We start from the raw sequence: 16,726 nt of genomic DNA, 5'->3' as shown, positions 1-16,726 counted from the left end.
CTAACACTTCTCTTCTGTCTGTGCCACCGGAAACTTTTCTGCAATGTGCATTTATTTAATACATGGCTTATTTTTTATTTAATTTTTTTCTGAAATGTTGTAAAGTGAATCACTGACACCCATGCCTTTGCTCTCCTCCTCCGATGTCACTCATTCTCTGCCTCCCTCTGTTATGGCTGAGCGGATGACACTGGCCCCCGATAACAATTAAAAAATAACAACAGCCATCATAAAGGCTGCCCGCTATTTCGACAGGCGCATCAATCCAGAGGCGCTCTCGTTTCTTCTCTTAATTAACCCTACTGATTGAGCGGGCACGCTGCGTGGCTCGCTGACCTTGCCACAGAGCGGAAAACATTGAGGAGCACAACGTCTGTACAATCAGAGCGCACCCTTCTGTGTTCCTCCACATACTAGATCAGTTCAGAATCTGATTGTGAAGTCATGGCGGTGTAATCGAAGGTGCTTCTTGAGAATGCCAGATGAGATATGAGCACTTTAGCTAAGATTTCATTTCTTCCAGAGAAGAGGAGGAGGAGGAGGAGGAGGGAGGCAAATGTGTTCAGTAGCCCTCATGCTATAAAAACCCATCTGGAAGGAAGTAGACACAGGCTTCATCTGAATACAGTCTATGCATGCTTCCCTGCAGTTAGCAATTACAATTACTGTTCAAACATTTGTGGACCGTAAGATTTTTTTATATATACATTTTATAATATTTAACATTTTTACTGACAAACAAGTTAAAAAGTCTATATATATATATATATATATATATATATATATATATAATATAAGATATAAGATTAAGAATATAAGATTTACCATAAAAAAAGAAAAATGAAACGGCACAAAAGTTTCCAAATGTTTAACAATAATAATAAATGTTTGTTGAGCAGCAAATCATCATATTAGAATAATTTCTGAAAGATAATGTGACATTGAAGAATGGAGTAATAGTGCTGAATATTCAGCTTTAGCATCACAGGAAATCATTACATTTTAAAATCAATTCAAATATAAAGCAACTATTTAAAACTAATAATATTTCACAAGAACATTGTTTTTAATGTATTTTTGATTGCATGATTGCAGAGGAGCATGAGACTTCTTTTAAAAGCGTAAAACATCTTACCGACCAAAACTTTTGCATTTTTAGTATATATATATATATATATATATATATATATATATATATATATATATATATATATATAATATATAATACAATATATATATATATATATATATATATATATATATATATATATATATATATATATATATATATATATATATATATATATATATATATATATATGGGGGGGAAAAGTTTGAATGATATAATGATATTTAATTACCTGTTCATTCATATTATTTAAATTGTTTTTAATTATTTCCAAACAACTGAAAAGGTAAAGAAATGACTATGTAAAATAAGTTTTTACTTATGAAAGAAAGGCTATTTTGATTTTCTGGATGACAATATTGCATTTTGCACTTGTGGTCCAAGGGGAATAGGATTCTGTGAGGAACCAAATCTCATATTTATATTACATATTGAACATATGTCCATCAACAGCTGAGAAGGAAGTTCTTGACTGAATTCAGTAAGTGCGCACCCATCTTCTCTCTCTCACTTCCACGGACATGCACAAGAGCGACGAAAAGAAACGAGATTGAGAAAAAAGCATTGGTGTCAGCAAAAGATTTATAAGAAACAGAAAAAGCATGTGATTCTAGACTGTATGTTTTTTTTTCCCCTCTTCGCTGGAGGGTTTGAGTCTCTCCCCGTCTCCGTCGGTTCTTTCCCTTGATTTCTTTTTTCTATTTCGCTCCCATCATGAGAGATTCGTCGCCGTGAACACACAACAAGATAAACAGTTTGTGTTGTAAGCCATTATCTCTGTGAAAGTAAAACAACAGGCACAGGGAGAGGTACCAGGCGACAGGCGGTTTGAAAATGACTTCCTGTTTCTTCCCCTCAGGATCTAAACCCAGACCGGACTCCTACACCTGCTGTGCGCTGATATATTTATTTATTTAGTGTGTTTATTTCTTTATTTTCGGTTTATTACTCGTGTTTTTTCTACATGTTTTTTATTTATGCCCCTGGTTAGACTGCACAGTCTGTGCTGAGTCAAAAAATGAAAGCACATCTCAGATAGAGCAATAAATGAAAACCGCTTGCATCTGCGCAATCGGCTCCACAGCAGGGCAGAGGTGTGTGTGTGTGTGTGTGTGTATGTGATTAGGTGTGCTGCCTAATTCCAGAGACACAGAGGCGTGAAAACGGGAAGATTCGGAAATCGTGCTCAACACATTTTTTTTTTTTTGCTCTCAAGTTGGAGAGCAGGGATGTCGAGCGAATCACGTTCTTACAAACACACATACATTTTGTCTGATTTCAAACAACGACATGATCAGCGACAATAAACACGGCGGGTTTTTGAAACCCAGGAAAAGCAAACGCTTTCCTGGTTTAACTCACTTTTCTGAAGAACACTGACATTATACAATAGATACATGGCAAGACCAAATCATTCGTTCACCGTCGGCTGCTCTCAGTCCGAGGAGTCGTGAATCTTCTGTGTGATTCAAATGATTCAGGTGGGGAATCCCATTTAGAAAGCGATTCCCTGATGAACAAGCAGCTATATCTATAACAGACCATCTTCCCGAGAAGAAGAAAAAGGATTGAATGAAAGAAGGAAAGAGAGATAGAACAATTGTCCGCTCGTTTCGCCGTCCAATCTGTTGTTCTTGTCATCCCTCAATGATAGAGTCTGGATGTGAGCGTGTACTTCAGAAGGAAGTGTGTTTGCATGTTTTGTGTGTGTGTGTGTGTGTGTGTGACCGAGGGTTTCTACCCCCAGCGGAGGGCAATAAGCAGCAGGGCCTTGAGTAGGAAGTGAGTGATGGAGAAGGTGGAGGCCGAGCTGTGGACTCTTCCGGCCTCAGAGCCCAGGTTAGTGACTGTCGCCTTGTCTGAGAATGGAGGGATGACGTTGAACCCTCCCCCTTCTTCGGTTTGGTCTTCCTCCTTATCTTCTTCACTTTCAGCCACCTTTTGGAAACAGAGAAATGTCTCTTTAATGACGGTTATGCACAACAAATTTCTGTAAAACAGGTCACATAACTTCCGGTTCAGGTCTTTTGTATGTGATTTGTTAGCTGTTTTACTCAGGATGCCTTCATAAGAAATATCAATCTTAACTAATGTCCAAACTGATTGATGTCCAGATTAATATCTTAAAGTTTTTTTTTTTTGCCTTCTCACTAACATTTTGATATTAAAGTTGAATAAAACGAGAAATAAGTAAAACAACAAGCCCATAGATGAGACTTGATTTCTGGTTTGGTCAGGTGATGTTCGACATATAATATTATACACTATTATTACAATTTTTGTAACACTGGCACAGCCAAAAGAGTAAAACACTGCCTGGGTTATTACAGTTTACTAAAATTAAAATTAAAACCATGAAAAAAAAATTATAATAATTTTTGTCATTCTATATTAAATAATAACATTGACTGAAAAAAAAGTTTATTTTTAGTTTTATTTCAACTAATTGCCAAAACAATATTTCTCATTTTAATGTAGTTTAGATTGATGAATTTATTTGTAACTAAATTTAAAACAAATAAAAATAATATATACAAAGATTTATATATATATATATATATATATATATATATATATATATATATATATATATATATATATATATATATATATAAACTAAAACTGACTAAAACACTAGAAATTTTATAAAATTTAAACTAAAATAAAAATGAAAGATATACATTTAAAGAAAGCTAATTAAAAATGTTGTTATTATTAATATTATTAATAATAATAAATATTAACTATAAAACTGGTGCCTAACCACTTCACTGGCCTCGGCCTGGGAAAGTATTTTTCTCATAGGAATTTTAAATAAGTCAATATTTAAGAAGCTGTGCGACTATGGGGTGAATTAAGACATTACAAACTTAAAACTTTTATTTGAAGGTGAAAAGTTTTTTTTTTTTTTAAATTGCACAAAAAATATGAAAGTACGAGGCGGCTTCAATGAGGGAAGGAACTACAAACACATGAAGCATTGGGAATGACATAATAAAAATTAAAACAATGGAGGAACATAGACCTGTTGATTTAAATATGTTGATTGTGTCTATAGAAAATTTCTATTTTATGTTTATCGCAAACTATGCGTATATATACAAATATGAAGTAGTTTGAATTTGATTAGACTATTAAGTCATTTGTTGTGCTTCATGGGATTTTGTGGGCACCAAAGTGTTCTTTTGGCAAAGTTTACTTGTTTCTCTTCTCTGATTGGTGGACATTTGTTTGCACAATCATGGGAAATGTAGTTTCTCACCAGTCTGCTGTTAAACAGGATTTGTTTTTTTCTTTTTTGTAAATGTAAGTTGAAAATGTTGGCTGATGTCTTCAACAAAAACATACAATCGATTTACAACCTCACAGCTCACAGTTCAACTGTTGCCTTCTGTGGCGTAATGTTTATATATAAAAATAACAATTGAACAGTTTAAACTTTGATAAATGGAGTCTTATGAGAAACATCTGAGATAGAATTAGTTGAACTAATTGTGATAAAATTAATCATATGAGAAAAATGAATCACCTAAGAATTACAGTTTTAGAAAAGTAGGAGCAATACGATGGTGCGTATTTTTCAGGAAGAGGGTCAGAGAGATTGTGAGGGAGAAGGATTAGGAACGAACGATAAGGAGAAAAAGAAAAAGAGAGTTAGCTAGAGAGACAGGCAGATGGGTATGAATACATTAATATTAATGATGTTTGACTGATGCACCGCTGCTTGCAAACACCTTTAGCTAATCCGTTCAGAGAGAGAAAGAGAGAAAGACAGCCCAAGAAAGTAAGAAGCACATCAAGAGAGACAGATCAGGAAAGACAGGGACATTTGGAGAGGAGAGATTTGCTAGAGAACACAAGTGAAAGAGAGAGAGAGTCTAGGAAGGAAATAAATGACAGCAGAAACTGAATTGAATCCTTTTTGTCTGCAGGCCCAGATTATCTCTGAGCTGAATGCTGTGGTCTGTGTGTTCTGGGAACAGAGGATGTGCAAGCGGTCCAAAGCAAGGACACAAAGACACACAGATCAGAGCAGCGTTTCTTGATAAAGTCTGTTCGCCTATGGACGCCAAGGGATTATTTGCTTCTCTTTTATGAGGGCAGCAAATATACAATCCATTTTACAATACATAGTCTATTAAGTGTTGCTATCACAAACTGTGTCATTCCCTGAAGCCCTTAAAGCTGATTGGTTATCACGAAATTATTTTAGCCAGATATTATGCTACAGCTAATGCTAATAACATAGCCAGGGGGTCAGGGTTTAGCCGGTTAGCTTTAGCACGACACCATTATGCTGTTAAAAAGCATGTTTTCCACTGACATCTATTCAAAAGTAGCATGCAAAATCATTTTTGAAGGAAATTTGCAAAGCAGATGTTTCACCAGTGACTGATTTTGTTGGACGGTGTTACTCCCAGTAGCTCTAGTAGCTTATTTGTCTATCAAGAAATGACTCTGGCTCAGATATTATGCTAATGCTAATACCTTGTCCAGGGGGTCAGGGTTTAGCCCGTTAGCTTCAGTATTACATCATTATGCTGTCAAAAAAGCCTGTTTCTATATTGACAACCATTCAGAAGTAGCCAACAAAATGATTTTTGCAAAAAAGATAAATAATTTATTTGGATAGGGTCACGAAGCTTGTCTATCAAGAAATGACTTTGGCACAGATATTTCGCAAAAAGTTTGGCTAATGCTAACAGTTAGCTCAAATTTGCACTTTATTCATGTATTTAATTATTAAATTGCATTACATATTAATTTTCAATTATTGATATATTTATTTATTTTTTAATTGATTAATTAATTTATTTTTTGATTGGTTGGTGGGTTCGTAGGGATGGTCACTGGCTATCACTAAATGACTTTGCGAATACTATGCTAAAGCTCATAAGATTTCACTGATAACTGTTAAGAATTGTGGCTCAAACTTTGCAAAGTATATGGTCACTTTCAGATACAGCACTAAACCAAGGCAACCACAAGATTGAGGACAAATTAAAGATCTGATTCAGAGACGCTGCCTACTAAGTCTCATTGAGTCATTTAAAGTTTGGCAGACGGCCATAATGAAAGAAAAATAAAGCTGACACCCTCATTCCAAAGCACAATATAATCTAACTAAAGGACAGAGCAAATCGATATAGATTTAATTCCTTACCATGATTGTGTTCGTGAGGGCCTGTGGGTTGTGTGATTATTTCTGATTGAATTGAAGGTGGCAGTTCAGGCAGTTTGATACCGACCCCACACTGATCCCTTTAGGTACATGTGGCATTTGTTTACCATCTTTGTGCATGGATGAAAACCAGGTGAACATATCCGTGAAATAACCATTTTAAAGTAAGATAAAGACCAGACAGGACATTTTAAAAAGGTCATGTGCATAGGGGTCAGAGGTCGGACCTTTTGTTCAAAGCATCATGACCTATTGAGTAAGTCTAAGAAATTGGTCGATTTTAAAGATGCCAAAGAGACAGAATAACAAAAACTTGCATTCATTACTCTTGCGTCACAGTTGAATAAATACAATAAATTAACAAGGAACTTTTGGAAGCAGGCATCCCACAATGTAGACAGGAAACCAAATGAAATGCAGAAGGTTGGTTTTCTGAACAAGCGTTTTTGTGCTTACTGTAGCGGCTGCAGGGTGACGCCGTGTGACCGTGTGTTTCTGCAGTGACACAATCAGCCTTGCATAACCGTTTAAGTTCAGTTCTCGGATCCATCAGTATGTTCAAAGCGCAAGGACTGCGGATTTTCTGGGCCTGCCGTTATTTTCAAATCTCTAAAGGCCAGAATTAACCAGTATACATTAACTAGAATACATGGGCGGAGCTTAATAAATGGTTATTCTGTGTGAATGACATTGAGTTAGCATTGTAGATGAAGAAATTTGATTGTGTGGTGGTTGTTTTATGAAATGTGTTTACTACTCACTGTATTGGGTTCAGGCAGCAGGTTAATTTTCAGCTCATCGTGCTGAATCTGAGGGGAGGGGCGAGGCGGAGGAAGGGGCGTGTCTTCTATTGGGTGAGGGGTGGAGCTTCCCGTGTTATCAATGGCATTACCTGATAGGAAAAGAGAGTTTTAGTTCATGTCTGTTATGATGTCTTGACTACTCCAAAAAGTTGACAACATATACTTTGAGTCCATATCCACATTTAACATTCACAGTCATCTGATAACATGGACCAAAAATCTTGAAATAATGTTCTGTGCAGAAGCGAATAAAAATTATTGTGCATAGCAAAGCTATCATTTTGTTGAATTTATCGAGAAATGCTTCAGTTCATATTTAAATCGTGATTGCAGAGAAGCAGATATTTAATCATTGTGTTGAGATCTATTCTGAAATTTTAGAGCAGATTGTATACACTGTTCTTCAAAAGTTTGGGGTCAGTAAAAATTTTTATATAAATTTTTTTTAAACAAGCCTTTTATGCTCAACAAGACTGCATTTATTAGATCAAAAATACAGTAAAAACAATAATACTGTGAAATATTATTACAGTTTAAAATAATATTATATTTGAGTAACTTTTTAAAATGTCAAATATGTCATCACACAAAAGAAAAGTGTGAATGTCAAAAGATTTCATGGCGTCTGTAAGAAACATCAAATCTGCCAGAACCGTAACATATTTACACTCTTTTTCGCAAACATTAAGATGATCTGTAAATGATATTCTGGGATACTCACGCAGGCAGGTGTTGCTGTTGAACATGTGCAGGATACGCAGACAGTCCTGCCACTGATTCCCGCTGCCTTCGCAATTACACCACTGAGACACCTCTGTGCTGCGGTTACTCACGTAGTTTGGTGTCATGATGGTACCTGCAGAGGGAGGGAGAGGGAAAGAGGGGATGAGAGACAGCCAGAGGAAAAGATCCCAAGCCAATTAGCCCAAAGCCCATCTGGGAGAATCTCCAACCAGTGTAGTCTATCTACCCCCCTCCGGTTTAATTATGTTGCCTCACGTTGTCCTGTTAATTCAATATAAGTGGCACACTGGGTTAAAGTAAACCCACGACATGAAGTTGAACCCAAACTGCTCTGACCGTTCGTTCCTGATACCATTTCTCATTTCAGTGAACTCACTCCAGCAGGATGCAGAAGTGCTCGTCATTAAAAATGTAATATTATTTAAGTACGGACTGTACTGCAGTGATTTATCGATTTGTGCATTTTGTACTCTTCGTTAAGTTGTGTCCATTTTTTCAAGGTCATCTGAGGTGGTTTCTCACCGATGAGCCCAGCGTAGGCCTTGAGGCACACGGCTCCACTTTCCCGGAGACAGCCGGAGGGAGAGAGAGGAGACGGCTGACAGTTCTGCTGGAAATCAGCCAATCTTGACCTGAAAGACCGGACAAAATTGAATACGGACACAGGACAATTAGAACATTAATGTATGTCAATTTCTGAAATCTATGCACAGAATGCATGATCAGATGCTTAAATCAGATTTGTATTGATCTACACCATGTGCTTTTGTTCTGTGTGGTGTGTACATTATTTCATCAAAGGTGTCGGGACGGTTTTAAAAGTGAGGGAACATGTTATAAACCTGATCAGTGTTGTTCATTAATATTAATTAGGTGATGTAATGCTTTCCATATAGTCATAACTGATTAACTGGGTGATATCCATATTAGGTTAAGTGTTTATTATTTGCGTGCACATTCATTAAACTGCTGACACAACTAGTTTTCTGTGGCTTCTGCTAGGTCTTTAAAAAGCCACTAGTTTTTAAACATTTACCAACATTTAAAATTGAAAAAATAAACAAATAAATGTTTACGTTGCCCCTACAAATGTTTATTTGTTGTTGCTTCTGTGCAACAGCATTACTTTAGAACAATTTTATTTTATTTTTTATTGTTATTATAGAATTTATTCACGTTTTGAATTAACTTCATAATATATATATTTAAATTTTCTTTTTTTGTTTGTACATTCAGTGTTCAGTTAATATTTTTTTTTTTTACATTTGTAATGTGCTTCAGTCATTTTTATTAATTTTAGTTTTTTAACTTATATTTGAACATGGTATTTCTATTTGATTTAATTTAAATTTTAGTTTTAGTGAATTTAGTACTTTAAACATATTTCATTTCAGTAAGTTTTTAAGTTTAAGTGTTTCATCTAATATTTAAATATATTATTTAAAAAATTTTATGTTATTAGGTAAAGGTGCAGTAAGTGATTTGTGAGAAATCACCAAAACAAACGTTCCTACTGCTTTTCAACACCTCCCCCATCATTACTGGACACGCCCCTTACTGATGACTGGCTACAAGTGTGATTTGGTGCTCAATCAGATCCGCTTTCAACAGCATTTCTCGCTTATTGCACCTTTAACAACAACAGGAAAAAAAGTGCTTTTTTAAATTAAATTACGAGTTACTTAGGACTTATGAATGATTAGAATTTTTTTTTCAATATCTAATGCAATTTTGTACTATTCATTTTGTAAAAAAATATTTAAGGACTTACACTAACTAAATGCAGGGCCGCTGATGGACAAAATGGGTGACTTAAGCAGAATTGTACTGTTGTTTGTTGTGGATAGGGGGCACAAGGAGAATCAGGGGGGCATTGCCTACCCTAGACCTGACCCTCGTACCCCCCAAGGAGGAGATGATGCAACCCCTCTGCAAATAGGGAGTTGCAGTATTGATTAAATGTATCCATGTTGTTCAAGATAGTCTGCATTTTCCAAACATATATTTTTTTTATGGTTGTTTAAATACAATATTGTCTAATTGTATAATATGTGACCTGTTGTTCTTTCTTCCATCCAACACATTATGTTCTGTGCTATTAATAATGCTTAGATAAGCATAACTGCCAGGTACAGCTTTTTTTAGAGGAAGATAAAAGGGAAGACTTATATTTCAAGAAGGTGGAGGTGATCATGCTGTGCTGTTATCAAAGGTTAGTTTGAAAGAGGGGTAAAACATCTGTTCCGAGAGTAATATGTCACAAATTTGTTCTTTCAAACTGTTCAAACTAAAATTCATGTACATGTCTTAGCTGAAAACATATTACAGTTTTCTACACCTATCTATTTGATATTCTATTAAATTATCATGATATATATATATATATATATATATATATATATATATATATATATATATATATATATATATATATATATATATATATATATATATATATATATATATATATATATATATATATATATATATATAAGGTAGTCAATAAAACAGTCACATATGTCATATGTTTTGTGAACGGTTTCGACTGATTGATTGAAATGATCAGATTCAAAAGAATGACTGATACACAAATCCGATATTTTTGTCCAGCTGCTAACAGACGCGTATCTCACCTGCACAGGTTGTCTTTGAGGCAGTAACTCTCCAGATTGAGGCAGTTGGGCTGTTCGTCTCGCTCCTCATAGGAACAGGAGGGCACAATGGTTTTTCTCCTTCTCTCCCCACACAGAGTATCCGAACAGGGACAAAATAAGACACCGAAGCTGTACTCCTCTGGAACACGCTCCAGGAACCTCCGCAGGGCCCTGTGACATTTGTGCCGGTTACAGTGGTTTGTGCCAGGTATGATCTTAGTGCATGCTAATGCGTACTCCGAGCGCAGAGAACCGCACTTCTCGTACAACCCACAGTCCTGAGCTGCCTTCAAACACTGGTTCTGATCCGTCAGAGGAAGGGAGGACACTGAAAAAGACCAAAAGACACTTTTAATTAAGGGTCAGATTTACTAAACAGGCAAATCAGCGTGAGAGCCCAATTCCAAAAAAGCACTAATGGGATTGGAAATTTTCGCAGGTTATTTACTGACAATGCTCAAATTAAAGAACACAGACGCAGCCAGATAATTTCCATAATGACCAACACAATCTACCAAGAGCAGCGCAAATTAGCATCTGCTGTATTAAATGATGGTGCAAATACCAATAATCCGATGAGCGCAAATGTTAGTAAAACGCATTGCATGGTTCATATTAATTAATAATCTCATCATAAATTTTGGATCTGAAATGGAAATTCCTGCAAATGCATATTCAATAATATTCAATAAGGTCAGGCACAAAAATAACTGTGTCCATGCCTTTTCAGCACTAATTCTCCACTGTGCGTCTTTAGTAAATCCTGACAGTACTATTTTAACACCAAAACATGGTTTGAGCTGGCGCAAGCTGTTAAATCTGGCCCTAAGTGTCCAAATGCTTTTAGGCCTGTATAAAGCAGTGTTATGCTTTTTACATTTCACACACACACTGTAAAAAAATATTTGTGGAAGTTGTAAATAAAATATAGATTACTATAAGTTTTGCAAGAAAATAATATTTTATTCTGTCTACTTCAGCATTTTACAATTAAAGGCATAGTTCCCCCAAAAAACTAATTCCCCCTCAAGCCATGATAGTCATCTAAGATGTAGATGAGTTTGTTTCTTTATTTTGAACAGATTTAGAGAAATGTTACTGTACCAGAAAATCACTTACTCACCAATGGATCTGTGAATGGGTGCCGTCAGAATGAGAGACAAACAGGTGATAAAAACATCACAGTAATCCACACACCTCCAGTTCAACATTTGATGTCTTTTGAAGCAAACAAATCCATTGTAAGGTGTTTTAACTTTAAACCATTGTTTCTGGCTAAAATATAATCCATAATAACATGTTTTATTTGTACATATTTCTCTCCTGATTCCGACGAGGCAACTTTTTCACTAGAGAAAGCCATATCATGGTTTGTGCAAAACACTTCTTGATGGATCTGTTTATTACAAAAACACAGCTTTTCACTTCACAAGCTGTTAATTGATGGATTGGAGTGTGGATTTCTTATGGATTATTGTGTTGTCATTTTTTCAGCTGTTTGGACTCTCATTCTGATGGCACCCATTCACTGCAGAACATCCATTGGTGTAATGTATTGATACATTTCTCAAAATCTGTTCTGAAAAAGAAATAAACATGTTGGATAACCTGAGGGTGAGTACATTTTCAGCAAATATACATTTTTGGATGAACTAATCCTTTAATTCAGTGTGTTACTTGCCATTTCTTAGTCATTATTTCTGAAAGCTACTAGTATTTTAAAATCCTACAGCATTTTTTTTTTCAGTGTAGAAATACAACTGCAAGACAAGGACACATATTAAGCACAAACATACAAACATACAGCAATACACTAGCTTACATCATCACAGTGCATTCAGCTGTGGAGGAAAACACATTTTATTTGGCTGTATCACTAATATGGCTGCAGTACCTGAAACTATTGAGGCTAGTTTTGATGTTTCGCTATTTCTCACAAGTTCCAGTTCAAAGTCTTCATATGGGGATGTCTCAATGTCATCATAACCTGCAATACAAACACAAACATAACTGTAAGACACCAGTTTGTTTAAGACTAATGTCATTAAGCTCACCAAACTGTACCATTACCCTATCACTATACCTAATTAACAGCATCACTCATTATCAAATTTCATATGGAATGTCTTTAATAATGATTTCAAGTCTTACAGATTTTAAAAAGAGGTCAGTGTTTGTGATTAAGTATATGCATTGGTTGAAATGTCAGTCCAGATTGAGGGGTCTGGATCAAGACACAAGTTAAAATAGTCACCAGTCTATTTGTATCACACAGCCCTGTGGACACTCCAAGATGAGTGAGTATGAAACCACACACACACACACACACACACACACACACACACAACATAATATATTAAAATGTTAAGTATTAAATGGTACATTGGATGCCCATTTTCCACAAGTTGGTATGATTCGTTAGTGTATTCTTTATTCTACATATTTTTTAATTGTTTAAATTGTACTTTTTATTTATATTTTTCATTATTTTATTAAGGTATTTTCTTTCATTTTTATTCATTTAAAGGGTTAGGGTTAGGTTTGTTATTTAACCCCTATTTTTTATTATTTTATTTAGATATTCCTTTTATTTTAATGCAATTTATATTTATTATTTTATTTATTTAGATTTATTTATTCTTTATTCTTAAATGGTTTGAAAATGTTTTTTTTCTTTTATTTATTTTTCATTATTTTATTGATATGTTTTTTCTATCCTTTTATCTATTTTATTTATGTATTTTATTTGTTTTTATTTTAAAATTAAACTTTTGTTTATTCCTTCCTTCCTTCTTTCCTTCCGTATTCTTAAATGGTGTTAAAATGTAGTTTATCTTTATCTTTTTATAACAACTATGTAAAGCACTTTCATGAATTACCTCTCTGTATGAAGTGTGGTACAGTATGAACTTGTCTTCCATCATCTAGATCCCCCTTCCTCAAATCTTGCCCTGGAGGTCCAATGCACTGCCGAGTTTAGCTCCAACCCTGATCAAAGTCACCTGTTTGCTTTTTTTCGAATGATCCAAAAGACATTGATTGGCATTGATTAGCCTGCTCAGGTGTGTTTGATTAGGGTTAGAGCTAAACTCTGCAGGAAAGTGGATCTCGAGGTCCAGATTTGAGGATCCCTAATCTAGATCTAGAGATCAGAATATCATAGAGACCTAGCAACGTCCTACAACCACCCAGAACACCTACTAACCTTCTGAATACCCAAGCAACAACTTTAGCAATAGATTAGCAGTCAGCAAACACCACTCATATTTTCTTTAAAAAGTCTTGTTATAAATAAGCTAACTCCAAAATGCATATTTTGTCTTTTCACAAGCCTGTTATTTTAGTGTCTTGTTGTGATATTCTTTTGGGGAAATTTTCTGAAAATGTGGTTATTAGAATCACAGATTCTTCATACAATTGCAAACAGGCAGAATCCCTCCCATCCCTCATCTTGTTCGCACGCCACATTTCAATCTACAATCACAGTTACATGCCTTGCATATCCTTGCTGATAGTTTTCATTTCCAGCACACAGGAGAAGAACACTTGACATTTACAGTTGATGTGTTTTAAAAGCACTTATTTCTAAGACTGTCGATCAGGCCGGGGCCCTTCTGGCCCCTGTGGCCCCTGAGTTGCACTTAGATGCATGACGAGTTTGCTGCTGGAGAAACCTGGGATTAGTCAGCATTTACAACAGCTCTTGATGAGTCGCTGTGGGAAACCATCTTCCTGTTTCATAAGGTTTAATATTAATAAGCCATTTCGGGTGGGAATACGGACTCAGAATCAATTAATTTTGCAGCCGTGCTTTGACGTCATTCACCAGCATCTCCGTAATCTCTTTTGCTCATGAGCAAACACACGAGCGAGAAACTTCTGCTGTGAGACGAAACCAGACACCCTCGACGGTACGCTGCAAATTCCGGTTCCTGCATGTGCGCGCCTGTCCCACAGAGCGTAATGAACAGATGAGGGACTGGTGAGATTAATCACGATAGCACTGTCAGTCAGCCAGTCGTTTGTTTGGTGTCTGACTGGGTTTTATGCCTCCTTGCCATTTCATAAACATTACTGAGCACTCATTAAATGCTATTACTGCCTAAATCTAAATCCTCTGGTAGCTCACTCGACACTCTCATTAAAGCGTTTTGGCATGTCCTGAAAGAACATTGCAAACGGCATCCACTGAGATCTAGGAGTTCACTGTTTATTACCGATAGAACAAAGGCAATCATTTTGAAATATATTTAACTGAATTCTTTATTACGACTTTTCTCTGGAGTTACCTACTCCCTCTTTTACTTTCTTATTCACTTTCTTTAAACCTGCTCCTTTCATCATGACATTCGCTGGCTTGGGAATTGCTGGACATGAGCAGTTCAGTCAGTAAATAATCTAGGGAGTGAAAGTGAAACTGAAACATGAAACATGAAACTGAAAGAAATAAAAACATGAAACTGAATTAGCAGTGCATATAATGCTTCTATAATATGATATATTTCTGAGTGAAACTGAATATACAGCATACACATCTATTTACACCCTTTCTGAAGTTTGGGCTGGATTTATTTTATCTTATTTTACAATTGAATTTTATGTTATTGAATTGATTTTTTTTAAAGAAGTCTCTTATGCTCACTAAGCCTTCTTTTATTTGATAAAAAAAAAAAATCACAAAAACTGTGTCCGTCTTGATTTCAGGCTACAAAGCAACAAAATGTGATTTATTTTTTTAAAGAGGAGTGATTATTTTCTATACCCACTGTATACTGTTATATATAATGTCCTTTTTGGTAATTTAAATGTATTTTAATAGTCATTTTCACTGTAAATATTGGTCTAAAACTTAAAATGTTGGTCTTTTTTCGCACAGTTTTTCCACAGACTCCCTTGAACTCCTATTTCTGAATCAAACAGGTCTTTTAATGAAAAAAATAGGGTTGGACTAAATGAGAATGGATCAGGTGGTTGTAGAGGAGAGGTTAAAATATAAGAGGGCTTAATGTTAACAACAGTCACCATATGAAAAGTAAAAACTCTCCCTTATTCGTCTTACCCTGTGGAAAACGGATGGTCCAGTAAACGCTCAGGCACTGTTGTTCCATGCGAGACCCTCGCTGACACTTGCATTCTTGCAGGCTCTGATAGTGCATGAGTTTGTTTTGCGCATCAATGCAGGCCTGCCGCCCCTCCAGACTGAGGGGAGTCACCGCCTCTTCATCCACACAGTACTCCAGGTGCCGGAACTGTCGCTTACACTCCGGGGTCTTTAGACATTTCTGTACAGCCTCTATGCAGTCCACAGTCCCGGGGAACACCGGCACCACAGAGGGAACAGCCCCTGGAGGATAGTGAGTAAAGTCAATTTTGAAATAATTTATTAACAATGTGTTTTACCAGTGAGCTAATTCCTATTTAAATTCCCAATCAGTTCCTGAATTCAAATTGAACTGGAGGTACATTACAAAACAGGATGCAGAATTAATTCGAATGTGAGGAAGAATTTAAATAGATTGAAATTCAAAGACATTTTTTTAGCCAGAAAAACCCCCAGATGTTTGTCTTGAATGTTGGGTTGACAAATCCTTGTTTTGAGAAGTCTTGAATTTAATAGGCCAAATAGATAGAAATGGAGCCACTACAGTCCTGTTGGTTGATGAAATCAGTCATAAAGCCTGTTTCCAAGACAGGAACTTTCCCCAGGTCCTGAAGATTTTGGCATGGTCCTCGGTGTGTTTCTACCACAGGAACCAGAATCTAAATAAAGTTCAGGGTAAATATTTGCCCCTCAGAAAGTCCCTGCTTGAAAGGTCTGGAACTTTTGTGGGTGGGACTTGGGCTCTGAACATGCTGATTGGTTGAGTTCAAGCAGCATTTGGATTGGTTGACTCTACGCAGCATTGCATTTCAACCACCATTTTTTAAATTCAGCGGGAACTGGAAACAATGACAAAGAAATTATGATTGTCCATCCCTTAGTATGATGTTATTGTTGTTCGACATTAGTGCCCCCTCCTTGACTGGGAGAAGCAATTGCGCAAAGTCCTACTTCACCAGACTATTTGCCTAATCTTCATGGTACTTTAGGCTGCGATGGAAACACAGACAGCAACAGGTCTTGTAAAAAAGTTCCTGGGACAAATTGTTCCAGTTCATTTAGATGGAAAAGCTGCTATATTGGCCAAAGTATTTAAAAGAGAATGCACACAAA

General features: G+C 35.9%; 1 protein-coding gene across 4 annotated transcripts in view; it reads right to left on the bottom strand.

The window, feature by feature from the left end:
- Positions 1 to 1,693: 1,693 nt before the first annotated feature.
- gfra3 (GDNF family receptor alpha 3) overlaps positions 1,694 to 16,726 on the bottom strand; it is a 35,759-nt gene continuing 20,726 nt past the window's right edge. For all 4 annotated transcript variants that reach the window (XM_052615658.1, XM_052615655.1, XM_052615656.1 and 1 more), the window contains 7 exons: positions 15,572 to 15,856; positions 12,407 to 12,499; positions 10,492 to 10,840; positions 8,381 to 8,490; positions 7,836 to 7,970; positions 7,073 to 7,203; positions 1,694 to 3,067 (listed from right to left, as the gene is read on the bottom strand). In XM_052615658.1, the coding sequence (XP_052471618.1) occupies positions 2,867 to 3,067; positions 7,073 to 7,203; positions 7,836 to 7,970; positions 8,381 to 8,490; positions 10,492 to 10,840; positions 12,407 to 12,499; positions 15,572 to 15,668 (1,116 nt within the window). In that variant the 5' untranslated portion in view covers positions 15,669 to 15,856 and the 3' untranslated portion in view covers positions 1,694 to 2,866. The remainder of the gene's footprint in view (positions 3,068 to 7,072; positions 7,204 to 7,835; positions 7,971 to 8,380; positions 8,491 to 10,491; positions 10,841 to 12,406; positions 12,500 to 15,571; positions 15,857 to 16,726) is intronic.

This window comes from Carassius gibelio, chromosome A14 (assembly GCF_023724105.1).
Source record: "Carassius gibelio isolate Cgi1373 ecotype wild population from Czech Republic chromosome A14, carGib1.2-hapl.c, whole genome shotgun sequence".
In the NCBI taxonomy this organism is placed as follows: Eukaryota; Metazoa; Chordata; class Actinopteri; order Cypriniformes; family Cyprinidae; genus Carassius; species Carassius gibelio.
The sequence above is the reverse complement of the archived record's forward strand: the minus strand, read 5'-3'. Positions and strand labels throughout refer to the sequence as shown.